This window comes from Filicampus tigris, chromosome 14 (assembly GCF_054856515.1).
Source record: "Filicampus tigris isolate MCC_2025a chromosome 14, RoL_Ftig_1.0, whole genome shotgun sequence".
Taxonomy (NCBI): domain Eukaryota; kingdom Metazoa; phylum Chordata; class Actinopteri; order Syngnathiformes; family Syngnathidae; genus Filicampus; species Filicampus tigris.
In genome coordinates, this window is record NC_141230.1 from 20,402,369 (window position 1) to 20,418,453 (window position 16,085).

The 16,085-nt window shown below is 42.6% G+C and overlaps 1 protein-coding gene across 9 annotated transcripts in view; it reads left to right on the top strand.

Annotated features, from left to right (window-relative positions):
- rnf17 (ring finger protein 17) overlaps positions 1–16,085 on the top strand; it is an 85,017-nt gene that overhangs the window by 50,042 nt on the left and 18,890 nt on the right. For 5 of the 9 annotated variants that reach the window (XR_015089668.1, XM_086052345.1, XM_086052349.1 and 2 more), the window contains exons 1-9: positions 12,273–12,422; positions 13,109–13,221; positions 13,306–13,403; positions 13,588–13,666; positions 14,025–14,114; positions 14,210–14,313; positions 14,487–14,655; positions 15,120–15,196; positions 15,357–15,431. Coding sequence is in view for 8 of the 9 variants with exons in the window: in XM_086052345.1 (XP_085908471.1) it covers positions 12,365–12,422; positions 13,109–13,221; positions 13,306–13,403; positions 13,588–13,666; positions 14,025–14,114; positions 14,210–14,313; positions 14,487–14,655; positions 15,120–15,196; positions 15,357–15,431 (863 nt within the window). In the remaining variant the exon portion in view is untranslated. Of the gene's footprint in view, positions 1–12,272; positions 12,423–13,108; positions 13,222–13,305; positions 13,404–13,587; positions 13,667–13,701; positions 13,816–14,024; positions 14,115–14,209; positions 14,314–14,486; positions 14,656–15,119; positions 15,197–15,356; positions 15,432–16,085 lie in introns of those variants that run through there. The other 4 variants (XM_086052346.1, XM_086052347.1, XM_086052348.1 and 1 more) reach the window with 2 other exon arrangements.

Consider the following 16,085-nt stretch of genomic DNA (forward strand, 5'->3'; position numbering starts at 1 on the left):
TTCACTGCTCTAGCTCAATATATTCCGTTTTTAAATGTTTGCATTATTGTAAAAGTGTTTTTAAAGACCTTTATAAAAAAAAAAAAAAAAAAAGTCCAGTAAATGCTGTAAAAACATACCAAGGGAGTTTTTAAATAGGATATTTCGATATCGTGGAATTCACTTATTACAGGGGTGGTTGGAAACATAAAACCCCCACTGGAGGGGGATTACTGTATTACAGCGCAGTGGCATTATTTTGTATTTTTTTTTTTATCTTTAAAGGCTATATATTGCTGTTAAAATGATCTATTTTTCCTCTTCAGTTCCCTAGTTTCCAGTCTAACTGCTCTATTTTTTTTATGTCACAAAAGGGCTACATTAGACCACAAAAATATAACCACGCATGTTGCCAGAAACAAAGTTGCACTAAGCTGTCGGTGTTCCGATACTTTTGTTTGTCTTTTCAAGTCACGCCTCCTCGGCCAATCACAGACTCTCTGCCTCTGGGGCAGCGACCGCATGATGATGGTTTTCCTCTGTGGTGATGCTGATTAGTGGCTGGGGAGACTTATGCAGCTATTTATATGGATTTATATATATATATATATATATATATATATATATATATATATATATATATATATATGGACTCACACACACACACACACACACATGATGCGGTAAAGAAAAGCAACGTCAAAGAGCTGGAAAGTTGACAGCGTGCCGCAAATGTTTCTGTGCAGCAGAAATAATGACAGCCGACGAGTTTGTTATGTAAAGACGACTCGTTGCTCATCTTTACTGAGCAGATTGTACACGTTTGGGACGGTATAGAAGACGATCTTACGTGATGTAGAGCGTCAAAAACAGACCTAACATACGCTTTTTTTTGTAAACACCAAAGGGGAATTTTTAATCTTCGACGAGCATAATGCACGTTTTTCAGTGACAAAGACAATTTGTAGTTGGTGTACAATTTTTAACCTCGACCTCCATTCTCTTTTACAGAAATATGTGTCTGCAGGCTATTAAATTCATAACCTATCAATCCCATAAACTGTGCTTACCAAAAACCTGACAATGAATGTGACAAAAAAATGACTACAATGTGCAGCTTTGGATTCGTTTGCTGAGTATTAGAGTTTAGAAGTGGTTCTAGCCTGATCAGTCCGACCCGGTGGGAATTGTGCGGTCCCGCGCTGTGAACGTGGTTGAGGTTTTGCATTTGGCCCCGCGCGCTTCCTAAAAGCCCGACTTTTAACAGCAACTGTGAGGAGGCCTTGAATGAAACCTCTGGCGTTTTCGAGACATCACGATCGCTTTAAACGCCGCTGACAACGATCCGCTTTGTGTGTCATGCAGAGCAACAAACCGGGAATGACAAAGACGTGTTGGCCGGATTATTTTTTTTGTGGTTTGGAATCGCCGATCAAAGAAAAGGGGGTCAGGTCTGACACACACGTATGGCATGCTTAGCCTGGGAACGAGCGTGGCCTCCATAAAATGTTGCTGGCCTCGCACGTCCCACGCCATTTCGAGCCACCTACAAAGTGCCTGTTCACAGTTTAAGCCAGAGAATGCGCCTTGACAACTACTTGTGGTATTTCCTCTACTGCTGCTATCCAAGCAAGAAAACCTCCACGTAACTGGCGACCAGAGGTGGGCATTTTACTCAAATTTGCCGGTCCGTTTATCGCCATCCGTCCGCGGCCTGGGTACCCTTCCGCCTCGCCGCCTTTTTGGCAAATCGCCTATCGGTCGGTCCGTCTATCATTTAAATGTGACATTTCTATTTAACCTACTTTGCGAACGGCTGGCAACCAGTTCAGGGCGTACCCCGCCTACTGCCCCGAAGACGGCTGGGATAGGCTCCGGCACGCCCGCGACAATCGTGTGGATAAACGCTTTGGATAGTGGATGGATATTTAACCTACTTTGAAATACTCAATGCATGTTATCTAAATACTCCTAAAGTGAGTGAAATATTCCCAGAAGTCCGCCGCGTGTCATAGTTTATTCAAGGCTCTCTGTGTACAGACATGCAGCTGAAGCACATCCCTGCAGCGTGAGCTCATCCACACGCACGCGACCCTCATTCGCTCACCTCGGCCGCCCGGCCGGGTGGGGCTTGTTTTGATTCCTGATAGGATCTACGCTAAGCTGAGACGAGGGGAGGAAAGAGAGACCCTGGAGGTTGAGCACCTGTCTCTCAATGTGCTCACATGTAAACATTGAGTAGGGCTTAGCTTAACCAGGCTACGCTACAACTACCTCACGCATCTTGGATAAGGCGCTGTTCAACCCAAACCATTTTTTTCCAGACTATCTTCTGTGCAGGCCCACTAGTTGAAATACAGTATTCTGATTAATATTGCGTTTGCGGAAGATGAGAAATCCACCCGTTTTTAGCTAGCTCAGGCGGCGGCCATTTTGTCACTTCTGCCGACCGAAAATCGCATCGAAGTTGCTCAGGGCTCAGATAACGACCCATCACGGCTCACCTGTTTTCTGAAGCTGAGCCATGATTGGGGATAAAAATGCCGAAAGAATCTTGTCGTAGTCATGTCAATAATGATCTTGAAAGATTCTCGGTCTTTTTAAAATCTCAGTCTGGGAATAGGCTGTGACTAAAAACTCTTTACTTTTGTCTGTAAATGTGAGCAGGTGTGAGATGATCGTTTTACAAATGTCTTTTCCAAGTCTCCTCAGGGTCTTCTGAAGTACAAGTACCGGTATCTTAAAAGCTACCTGTACATCAGAAGACTTAGCTTAAAGCTAACTGTAAACCTAGACTTAGCTTAGAATTGACTCGTCAGATAAGTCGAAGGCTTCGCCAGCACCAGGTTACGGCATCCAACACACATTTTCAGTCCACAGAAAACCCTGATAAACCATCCCGGAAGTAAATTTAGACAAAGGTTCCTACAGTCCAAACGCGCTAATGCTCCAAAAGTTCCTCGCTGTGCGTGAAAGCTCCTGCGACCACGCCAGCTGCTCCCGAACACGCGAGTTGAGCGCAAAGTGAGGCATGCTGGGAGCAAATGCAGCGTTGTCGGAGCGTTGGGGGCTTTGGGTCTCGGCCAAAAATCCGTGCTGGCGGTTTTGTGGTTGACCTCGGACGGAGATGGAATGGCGGCGGAATAAGGCTCCGCATTTTCAAGAAATAGGGACGGAAGCACTGGGGTTGCTAGAAATAGTCAAATTGCACATTTCCAATGCTTTGGCCCGCAGTTTGGGGGGATTGTTTTATGTGTGTGCATCCTAGGAACTCAAGTCTAAATTAAGTTCAGGGGAATGTATCAGTGGAAGTTGTACTTTACGGAGGTCCAGGAAAGTTTGGGATGAGCTTTACACCTCTGAAAAGTGAAAACATTACAACACAGATGGACTTTGCCTTTCGGCTCAGGTCCTTCTTCACCACGACAGACCGATGCAGAGTACGCATACGCCCGCCCGACCGTATGTACTTTTTGGAGAATTTAGGTCACTTTTAAGTCGTTTTTCAGAACATTTGCATAACTTTTACTGGACAATATTGGTAAATGTAGGAGTCTTTCTATTGATTTAAGATTATTCGGGTAACTTTTAGGGAGTATTTATGTAACTTTTGAGAGTATTTCAGGAGAAGATGTATGTTTTGGTAACTTTCAAAGAGTATTTCAGTTGATTTTTGAGTATTTAAGTAGATTTAGGAGTATTTATGTAACTTTTAGAGTACTTCTGTCAATTTATTTGACCTTTTGGGGTATATTGGTAAATGTAGGAGATTTTCTATGGATTTATGAGTATTTTGGTAACTTAGGTAGGTGTTTTGGTACATAGCTTTAGGCATGATTTTGGTTGTCAACCCTCGCAAGGGATAGGGAAATCAATATTTTTTCAGACCCAAATAATTCTTCAAAAAATGCTGACAAACATGCACGGTATGTTTTCCATGAAAAATGGGGGGAAATGGTGATTACAATTTCTGGAAAAATATACATATTAAAAAATATTGAAAGAAATCTGTGAATATGCAAATTCAAGGGTGCCGAACCACAAGTATGCAGAGATCGACTGTACTAGATTCACACTGATGGTTGCCCCCCTTCCCCCACTGAACTGTACGCACATGTGCAACTCATTCATCTCCACGTCTACGTGACACCAGGTGGAAAAGATCGGAAAACAATCTGTTGCCGAGGTGTCGGGAGAAAACCATGACATCAGCGAGTGCACGTGCGCATGATCCACCGCATTTGTCAGAGCCGCAACACTCTGCTAGCGGGCATCTGGCCAGAAGCATTATGAGCTTGTCATCCGTGACGAAGGAACATTGCGACACCCTCTTTGATTCGTCGGAGGAGTGAAAGAAAAGCGGCCCAAACTGATTCAATGTGTAAATAGACGAGCAAAGCGCGGCTAATTCTTTAGATACGCTGGCATGATGTAGGTCAACGAGTAATGTAAACACTCAGCGCTTGCCAGCAACCCCTCACGTGCCAGCAATCGTCTCGTTCCAAGCCCAAAATAACAATAAAACCTCTGACTGTAAGTCACTCGTGCATACCTTTTCTTTTTTTTTTTTTTTTTCTAATTAAACACAGACCAAAGTCGATGTGAATTCCTCTTCCACCCACCAATGTTTGAATTTGTCATGTGTGGGTGAGCGATTGTTGTTCAATAGTGGAATTTTGCCGCAACAAAAGGCGGTTGACTTTGGCCCCAAGCTCTTGTTGATAACAAACAGCACAAGTGTTGAAAGCGATGTGAAAAGGACTTGACCTCAAGTACAAAGACATGCAGGGTTTGCGCCGAGGCAAATCTTTATTCCTTTATGATTATTTTGCATCTTTTTTTTTTTTTTTTTTTTGCCAGGTATATTTATATAACTACAGAAATTGTAAGCTGTGTTGAATATGCCGCATGTCACTTTTAAGGAGCATTTCGGGACATTTAGATGTATTTGTGTAACTGTGAGGGAGTATGGCAGTACATTCAAGAGTATCTGAAGTGAGTTTTTCAGTAGATTTGGGAATATCTATGTTACTTGCAGGAAATATGTTGGTACATTTAGGAGAATTGATGTGAGTTTTAAGGAGTATTTCAGTCACTTTACTAAGGGTGGCCATTTTGCCTTGTGTGCCACTTGCAGTGGACTGAAATGACATTTTGGCTCATCTATTTTCTAGGTTTTGTCATGGGAATACTTTAATAAATACTTTAATATTTAGGTAACATTCGGGGAGTATTTGCAGTGATTTAGGGGGCATTTTGTTACAGTTTATGAAATGTCACAGTAGGTTTATGTGTGTTCTAGGTAACACTGATCACATGCTAGCAAGTTGCAACATTGCAAATGCTGTCAGAGTTTGAAGCACCTGTCAACTTTTCGTCCTGTTTTTGTTGATTAAAAGGTACCTCCAATACATGTTTTAGCTCGACGTTTAAAATGTCCCGTTCTGTCTCCGTTTGTTGATATTGCATCCAGGAACGAGGTCTCTGCGTCATGCCTGCGACTGTGACCTGACAGTGAGCACGTAGACTCCAGCATCTGTAAACTCTGTTGCGGGTGTTGATATTTTCATGGCTGACATCCATTTACCCCCCCCCCCCCTCCCCACCCCGCTGACTCAATCACACATGTACATACCTGTACATGCTCCACAGACGTGCGGTGTTGATGCTACATCTCGTACGGTGGCTGAATGCAAACGGGGTCACGTAAGATCGTCTTTAATTCTGTCGAATGGGAAAAGCCAATGCGGTGGAGTTCCCCGGATCACAAACATGTGGCATGATCACGTCAGTTTATATTAATCATCAAAGCCGTTGCCTCAGCGTAACGTAAGATTTTATTGAAAACTGCAGACAGAAGAACAAATGCGTGGCATAGCTCCCTGGAACACAGTCATGCACGTACGCCACATTACGAAGCGACGACTAATCTTCATTAAAGATTCCATTTAAGATTATGTTTGACACTACAGTGTGGGCGGAACAAATACTGTCGCTACCTGGAACAACAACATGGACGCACTCCTGCAGGACTTTCTGGTAGGCAGAATGAGAGTGTGGCCAGTGAAATTGAACTAAAATGTCCCCAAATTGTGGTTAATCTCAGTTAACTCTCGATTTAACACTAAGAGGCGATTCATTTTTCATATTGAGTGGGATAAGTTTTGAATTTTCTCTCTTAATAAAAATAAATCACTAGGGTAGAAATTGTATTTCGTATTTTTTCTTGATGATCGGAAATATTCAAGTGTGATAAATATGCAAAAAACAAAACAAAACAAAACAAAACAAAACATGCCATTCTGACATTTTCGGAAGTCATCTTGTCAGGCATTTCCTCCCGCTCACACGCATTGAAGAGAGTGTTAGCCCTTTTGTCACCTGCGAGACATTCCGGCGACAAAGCTGGAGAACAAGGCATGTCATTAAGGAGGGTAGTCAAGGTGAAGAAAGGTCTGGCACACGTCGTTGGACTACCAAAGAAGAATCTCAGTAATGTATAGACTCCCGTACTGTAAGCATCTATGTTACAAACCTGTACTATATCATGTTACATCACTTTAGTGGAGATAAATAAGGAACCTATTGACTGAGAATTTCAGAGAAACACCTTTGACCCAGTGGACTTTTATTGGCCAAATAGCTAGCTTACAAATTGTATTAGCAAATGCCAAACACTCCTTGGCAGAATTACTGTAAAGATCAACCGACTAACAAACTAGCTGTCTAACATGCTAGCTAACCATGTTTTGTGGATGAAAATGTTGTGATAAGCTAAAGCGGCGAACCTATCCTCAGCTTCTCAAAGCTTTTATCGGCCACACAGAAAGATCTGCCGGCCTCCTCGCTAACACTCAAAGCGCACGCCATCACTCTGCCATGTTTTTTTCTCATGCGCGATGAAAAAGTGTCGGACTCATGGCCACACCCTGAGAAATGTGCCCTATCGCGGCTGAGAAGCAGGTCAAGCATTCTGCCAGTGCACTAAAGTGAGATAATCGCAACATAGGTTAGCTGCGCACTGGCTGACAGACGTGATTAGCTTTGCCGGCTAACAAGCGCTCTGATCTGCGGGGCTTTTTTCCCCTTGAAGTGGTTCTGTGGCGCTCGGGACGGGTATTAGGTCGCTGAGAGGTGGCAGGCCAGCTTTGCATGTCAACGGTCTGGACGACCGGTACCTCGTCCCAGCGCCTTGCCGCGATGCCTTTGAACCTTGAGGATGAAGGCCATGAACAACATGTCAGTGTGTCGAGAGATGGGAGAATAGATCTTATCCAGGTGTTAAAAAAAAAACAACAAAATCAATAAATAAAACTGCTGGATAAGGACACCTTTTTTTCAAATCACTTTTCTACATGGACAACATCAGATAATTTATTAGGTTTTATGCCATCAGAGGCAGTAGCAGAGCATATTTTCTTTTTCAAGAATATGTTCTATGCGAGCGCACTAGTTGAAACAAGGCATTCTGATAAATATTGCGTATGCGGAATAAGGGTTAATCCACCCGTTTTTAGCCATCTCTGGGGGCGGCCATTTTATCACGAAAATGGCCGCCTCCTGAGATGGCTAAAAATGGGTTGATTCTGATGTTGCACAAACGCAATATTCATCAGAATGCCGTGTTTCAACTAGTGGGCCTGCTGGGAACATATTCTTGAAAAAACGATGTTAGGGTTGATTTCCCCTTTAAGGGAAGACCACAATGCCAGGAAAGGGATGTGAAGTTGAACATCTGACACCTGACCTGTGGACTTGAATCTATCTTTTGGCCATAACTGAGACGGACGGAGCAGCGCCTGTAACCTCTTTTACACTTGTAGAAGCTGGTATTTTTCCGCCCTTTATCTGGATTGTTATGTATAAACAGCACCATTATGGAATGTGGTGGTGAACTCAGAGCTGTAACAGAAGTGGGACAACATAAGCGTAAGGGTGTTCTGCAATAACAGGGGTGGGGAGTCGAACACCCGGCACTCACTTGATGATGTCATGATGATAGCAAACCATTTCACGTTGCATTTTTTTTTTTTTAGCACTTTGCAGAAATGCTGCGGTTGCACATATTGCACATATCAGAAAGTGCAACTATCGCGGATGCTTCCGACGGGCTAAAACAGCGTTTCGATGGTTGGTGGACGTAGTGCCACCTGTTGCTTTGGTCACCCCAACTTTAACTTGACAGCGTGCTGATGTACTTGCATGTCTTGTACTTTTCATGATGTCTTTTTCAAAATAGCCTCAATGACGCAGAAAGTCAGAGGCTGAGCGTGACCTCAAAGTGGCTGCTTTTAAGTGCTGCAGGCTGCCAAATGTGCAGATGTAACCCATATAGATCCCAGCTAATGGCTCCATTTTAGGACCATTGAATGGGAGATGCCCCCCCCCCCCCCCCCCACACACACACATACATCCCCCCAGCTTTTAGCATTTGGAGTAATGGAGTACTGTACTCTATTGTATTGACTTGACTTAAAAAAAAAAGGAGCAGCAGTACATCTTGTTTGTGACAAATGACCCGGATTTAATCGCAACATCTTTCGGGCAAATATCTCCACAAAGAAGGAATTTACTGCACATTTACTTTGCAGCATTCCAAATGAATCACATGAGCACCGTTATTAGATTTGCCACGATTCTGCGTCAGAAGTGGGATCCCTCGTGTGATCGTCTGGGAGGAACGCAGGACAGCACTCGAGCCACAAAGGAATGGTTATGGGTCAACCGTGTCATTTTCCACCTTCTTATGGTAGTGATGTGACAGCGCCTGAAACCACTTTTACACTTGTACAAACCTGCAGTTTTATCTCTTTTTTAATTTCTTTTTTTAGGGGGTGGGCTAAGGTTGCCACTGTCAGGTTTAACTGCCAGCGAATGGAAGGACGAAGTCGATCCAACAATTTTCCGTATTCAGAGGTAGTCTCAGGGAGAAAAGCTTCCAAAACCCTTTGTACACTTTTGGAAGCTGATTCTTTTCCGCCTTTTTTCTGTCTCTCAGTGAACAAAGTTGAAGCGGGAGATTTTCCACCATCATTGGTGACTGTTGTTGTTTTTAAAGGCCTTTATTAATGGTGAAGCCTACAGGTCCCATTTAGCTGCATTGCGGCTGCAGGTTCCTGGATGACATTTAACTGGAAATCCCGCTGTCACTCGGGATCAATTCATTCTTTCGACCTGTTTGGGGGGTTGTGTGCGCGCGGGAGGGACAAAGGCACGGAAGGGAGGCGGTGGAGTCGCGGGGGGGGGGAGTGTTTTTTAATAAGACCTTTGAGGTGCACACAAACAGACCGAGATGAGCCAGCAAATAGCTGGATCACAACAATGTGGCCATGTCGGGACGTCAGGAACTGGCCGACAAGAAGCCGCCGCCTAATTAAGAGCATCGTTAATGAGAGATTAAAGTGCTTCGATATGGGGGGGGGGGGGGGGGGGCATGAGGATTAGGCTTGGGGAGGGGATGACCAGAGGATGGGGAGTGACCCATATTTGGACGATGGAGGGGGCAGGGGGTGGGGGTGGGGCATGGGGGGGGGGGGGGGGCATGAGGGGGGGGGGCCCAACTGACACTCCCTTAGAGCCCCTGTGGGCGGCCTGCTCATTGGCTCATTACACATAGTAAGCACATGTACCACCCCCTAGCCTCCATCATGGCACAGACATACACACACATTATAAAAAAAAACAAAAAAAAAACCAACTCCCTACCCCCCCTTTCAATATGATCTTCGTCATGCTCTGCTGAAGGCTGATGCATCTGCTGGAATGCAGCAAGCGAGATTGGCTGATACGAAGTATACAGCATGCACTTGGTCTAGTAAATCATTCATTTGGAAAGAGTTATGGCGCTCATACTACCTCCAAAGGCGGAAAACTGCAAGCTTGACATATTTGACCATAAAGTCTACACACCCCAGTTCAAACGCCGGGGTTTTATGATTTTGAAAAATGAGACCAACATCAATCACTTCTAAAATTGTTCTACCATTCATGTGATCTGTGACCCGTATAACTGAATTGAATTTGAGAGGAATTTTGCAAACAATTCCAAAGGGAGTGTTTGAGCCAACATTAAATGAATACCGTCAGTGATATTTAAACAATTGTGTTGTGCTCATATACTGAAATGTCAGACCCTTTCCCTTTGTCACATTCAATTCCATTTCCTGTTCTATGTCTATCATCACACTTTCATGTCATCGTTGGTACCCTCAGCTGCAGTTTGACAAGATTTGCCGACTTCACGCGTAATTTGAACTCCACTGTACAGTGAAGCCTGTACGATGATGTTTCCAACACTTGACACCTACGGGGGGGGGGGGGGCTGTCGCACCTTTCAATTGCGATCCACATTTATGGCCCAGGTTTGAGAGGGTGGGGGTGGCATACTGTCAGCTCTAAAATGGAAAGTGGGCTCATGATGTGCTGCATTCTATCCTCCCCCAAAGCCATGAACGCCACGTAAAGTTTGGCCAGACGTTTTTATTTACCTTTCATGTCTGCCCCCCCCCCCCCCTTCCCTGCTCTTCGGTGGATGTCGCCGCGGATTAAACGTCGTACTTGGATGTTGTCCTCGGGCGGAGGCGAGGATGGCAGCTGCGCTCGCATGGAGGAAGCGTGTGGATGCGCCGCACGTGCAACTGAAAGTGGAGAACAAAGGAACCATGTGGAGAACAAAGAACATTAGGAATTTACAGTACCTGACCATTGTATAGCCTTCTTGTTCGTGCATTTTGCCATTGTGCCAGAAGTGGTAATATCAAATAGAACATACTTGTATTCAATTAATAAATATACAAATACATTTTCAAATATTAATAGTATAGTATAGTATTAGTATTAGTTTAGTATTTAGTAGTAGTATTATAATAGTATTAGAACCAAATAGTAAATACATATTTTGGGATAATGTTTTTTGTTTAAAAAAATCATTTTAAGTTTTAGTTCTTTTCTTTTAAAATCGTTTAATTTGCTTTTATGTCCGTTGGCTCAGGAAAAAATATATTGAATGGTACATGATATTTATTTCCCCTGCCCAAGAAATACAGTATATATAAATATAACACATAAAGTAGAATTACATGAAAATGTATACATTTTTCCCAGTGTTTTTTTTTTTTACATTCTTTTTTTTAACCTTAGTCTTTCTTCTTTTCAACTCTTTTTTTTTAAATGGGTTTTTTATGTTCGTGGGATTAAAAAGAAATATTAAATATTGGGGGGCCTGGGGGCAAGATTTCTTTGAGATTACTTTGGTCTTTAGCCCCTCATAGTGGTCTAGATTAAAAGTGTTTGATGTGAGGCGATTCCATTGTCTCTTTATTGTTTTTATTCGCATAAATCCATTAAATAAGATTCCAAATTGAGTGGCTTTAATTTTTAATAGCTTCACGAAGTTGTACAGCTGATTAACAAATATTTTGGTTCTAATTTCAGACTGTTGTTAATAATGTCATGTGGCCAATTAATATTTAGTCAGAAAATGTTTTTTTGACACTTAATTGAATATGAATGTATATGTGGTATTAATAAACGTATTATTTTGATCCTTCTATAAAATTGGATAAGAGTAGAAGAAGTGAGAAGTATACGAAACCGGGGAGACTGTATATTTTTACCCTATTTATTCCATTAATATTTTGGTTGAATACATTACTAAAATATAAGGGAAAATCCCCAACAACCTTTACAAATGGATCTTCTGCCTACTTTTGATCAAGGCTGAGCATTTAAAAACTGAGATAAATTAAACTAAGAAACATTTCTTGAAAAGGTTGTTTGGAATACACTTTTTAAGATATGTATATATTTTTTACCTGAATAAAATTCAACTTAATTGACTGTAAACATTTGTTGTTTTTATTATTTTAATCCTTTTTTTTAGAGGTTTTCATTTCATGCAGGTATTAAAAACGTCGAGTTTTCTTAGCCATTTATGTGGTCTTTGGCGCCTCGCAGTGGTCTAGAATTTGAATATGATTTCAAATAATTGCTTTTAATTTTAAATGATTTCATTATGTATGGATGGTCAACTAATTTGTTGCTTTCGATTATTAAGGGGTGCAGGACGTTTTGTGGGCACTGAGTTCATATTTTGTATGAAAATATTCTTTAATTTGACAAAGTTGGGAACGGGTATTAAGACTGGCATTTGTGTATATTACAACGAATTTCACAAATAAAATAAATTCATTTACAACATACTCGAAAGATTTTCTATTTTTATGAAATTATTGTGATATGAAATGATTTTTACGGGCAGGTATGCGTCAGTCATGCTAATTGAATCACGTGATGCCGCGCCATTACACGTCATTGTTTCTGGGTTGAAAAAAAAATCGCGGGCTTTGTCACAATTAACAAAACTGCAAAAGAAAAGAATTAAAAAATGGAGCAACCCAACGCATTCATTTGCTACATCTGCGGGAATGCATACACTCTGCCAGGTATATTTCTCGACTCGAAAGTATTGTTACAATAACGTTTCTGTACTACGAGTAGCGATGTGAGCGAACTAGCAAGGCTAGCTACAAGCTAACATCGCAGTGCCGAAATATGACAAAACGAACGTCTTGGTAATTATAAGTCCCGTTGTTTTAACTTTTGGAGGTCGTTTAACATGTAAGAAGAGAGAAAGTGAAAAGGGTAGTATCAAAGCCGTTGTACTCGTAAAAGTTGATGTTTTTTGTTCAGGTGTCTGTTGTGTATAATTGGCAGCCACAGGAAATGGAGGGACAAAACCGAATAAACAGAACAACAAAATAAGATAAAACAAAAATGCTCACGATATAAGGGAGATGCTTCATGGTTTGAATGTGTGCTAGATGCAATGCATCAAAGGTGTGGATGCAGCAGAATGAAAATGCTGAGGCTTGAATTTCACATATTTTCAAGGTCATTTTGTACCTGACAAAAAGAATATTGTCCAGGGAATGTGCAGGGGTAAATGGGCATGAGGCCATGATGGTAGCTTTGAGTAGTTGCGTTTTGGTACTTGACTAAACACACCACAACATTTTGAAATCAAGGATTTCTTTTTTATTATTGATACTTTTTTATTATTATAATTTTTCCACACACCTAAGTTTCTGGGTTGGATTCTGACCAATTTGATGTTGTTTTTCCCACTCAGAGAATGAAGCCGAGGACAATCTCCCTCGTACGCTCATGTGCGGTCACAGCTTCTGCACATCCTGCCTGCAGTCCATGGAATGTGACAATGTGGTCAAGTGTCCAGACTGTGAGGTGAAACTACATTGAAGCGGCCTACGGGGGTTTGCGCAGTCCACGTTGCCCGTGCTTGTGGTTAATGAAGGCCCTCTTGCACAGGTGGCGTCGATCCTGCCTGAAGAGGGCGTGTTTGGGCTGCAGGAGGACACCCGCGTCATTGGGCTCATCTACACCGCCAAAATGAACAAGATGAGAAGGTAGGGCCTGGCCATCGATCAATTTTATCAGTTAACTTGTGTTGAGTTCATCAGGGCAGTTTATTTGTTGTTAGGGTTGGAGTTAAGGTCTTTTGCATTATCTGTAAAGAGAAGTAATTACATTTGCATTCTATGTCTTAAGAAGTTGACAACAGTTAACGGAACTTGCTTCTGTCTCTCTCAGGTTGGACAAATTAAACAGTCGCAGGAAACTCCGAGCGTTATCCTCTGACATCAATGGCAACCCCAAGGATGCACAGCAGGTACAGTGTGTGTGCTTCCAACTTTCCGTCTGGTTTGTTCATACGTTCCTCCAAAGTTAAACCATGGCATGTGTCACACTTCATACGTCGATGCTTCAATACCCATTACCGTCGTGCTCCTTCTGATGTGCGCTCGTCGGCCACCCGAGGTCAGTATGATACAGACAAACATAATACATGAAGAGTTTCACAATGATAAGTTGCAGTAATATTAGTTACTTTTCACTGAGGATAACAAATATACTGTACGCCTGTGAGTTTTATTCTATTGCCTTTGTACATTTGAGGCTTCACTGTGTACCAAAAAAAAGCTAGCTAACCTTTAAGATGGGATGTGTTTCTTAAATGTTCTGCTCAGCCGGTGGACCTTGAGAAGAGCGAGAGGGCTGTGGACGAGGCGTTGGCCACCGCTGCAGAACATCAGGCCATGCTGGAGGACTTGCATCAGGTGGAATACATACACTTGCTTCTCCACAATTCTGTAGACTTGTGTGGAAGTGCTTGATGTGTGTTTTTTTTTGGGGGGGGGGGGGATATGTGCAGACTTTAACTACAGGCCTGGCAGAGCAAGTGAAGAGAGAGCGAGCCCGACTGGAGATGGAGATCTACCAAGCCGTTGACAAGGCGATGCACGCCACTCATAATTGGTATGCCCGCCCTGAAATCTATGTGACATCTCGGTGTAGGGCTGAGCGATATGGCCTTAAAATGAAACCTCCAATTTCTTTTGCTTCTGAAAGAAGCTTTTCTGAACTAGCTCCTCTTTGTGTGCCTTGCTCGCTGGGAGATGTCGAATGACGTTGTTTTGTGTGTCCAAAAGGCGAGATTGCCAGCTGAGTAAGCTAAGCGGACTGGAAGCTCACTTCCCCAGCACCCGCAGTGAAATTTGCAGAGTCAAGGCGAGGTTGGCCATGCTGGAGAACGCTGTGCAGAAAGCCAAGAAGGTGCGAAGTGTGCCCTTCCTGGAGCTCTACAGTGACTGGCAGCAGGTGGGTGATGTCAAATGTTTCCTGTACCTTTCAAATCGTTTGGGTCCATGCAGGAAATGTTTCCAAGGACCCCTCATAATCCTAAAAGCAATTAATTAAACATAACTACCTTGTGTACACCTAAATATCATAGGACAGAGGTTCTGAAATTCCTCACACCATCTAAAACAAATACTTAACTGCCATTTTTCTTTTTCCCCATCGCATTTTGCTGTCAACTTAAAATGACATCACAGTTGCTCAGGTAACGACCAATCACGGCTCACCCCTTTTCTGACTAACATTCGCAAGATGAGCCGTGATTGGTCCTTACCTGAGCCACTGTGATGTCATTTTCAGTGGACAACAAGTGGCAAAATGGCCGCCTCAGGCACGGATTAAAAACAATTCACACTTTGAGAACAACATGAACATATTTATTTCTGAAAAAGCATAAATGCTAAATTGTTCAGTTTGTGTGACAGATTCGGAAGATTCTGCAGAGCCGTGTGGACAACCAGTCCTTCAACATGAAGTGCGTCACCTTGGGCTGTGGACTGAGGTTTGTTACCGTGGGACCATTAATCATCCGGGCAAAAATAATAGTAGCGGCAATTCACAAGCAATGGTCATTGTCCACCAGAGAAATGTACGAGGAGAGATGAGTGAATGATTTCACCGTATTTTCAGTGCTAACAATGTTTGTGTTTGTGTTGGTGTAGTGTTACGTTCAAGTCCCAGTTTCTGAACCAGAGTGTGGACTTAATTCTGAGGATGGACGTGGACAAGCCAAACAAGTGAGTCCTTTTTAAAAATGTCCTCATATGGTGGCCGGGAGCCTTTGTTCACTCAACTGCAGAGGGGGGCAACCAAGATAGTAATTGCAATACAACGCAATTGTATATGAATTTGAAGCTGATGATATAAAACAGAATCATTTTATAAAGTGTAATCGGTTCTGTGCACGTGCCATTTCTGCATTTGGGCTACGACGGCATGCTAACCTCCACTTGAGAGACTAACGCGTAGCAATAGCCGATAACAATGACAGCGTTCAACTCTCCGAAATATACTTGCTGTCTAATTGATCCAGATTCCCAGATGTCGGTGAAGCAATCAAAGCATTTGTGTCAGATTTATTGAGCTATTTGCACTTCTAAATTGCAAGCACATCCGTGTGTGGCTTCGAGATACTCATCCCAAATGATTCCAAAATGAACCACAACTGTTACAAAGTGCTGTGCAGAAAGCGTTCATCAAATAGAATGAAAAGACTTCATTGCCACCGTATGGTGCAGGTGCAGCAAAATTGAGGTTATGAAAACATAAAAGATAACGAATAATAATGGCAAGCACTAACTGCGAGGATGTTGATGAGTGACCCACATCTTATAGAAGGATAATCGCTAGCAAGTTACCATTTTGGTTTGAATTGGCTAGTTTAGAGTCAA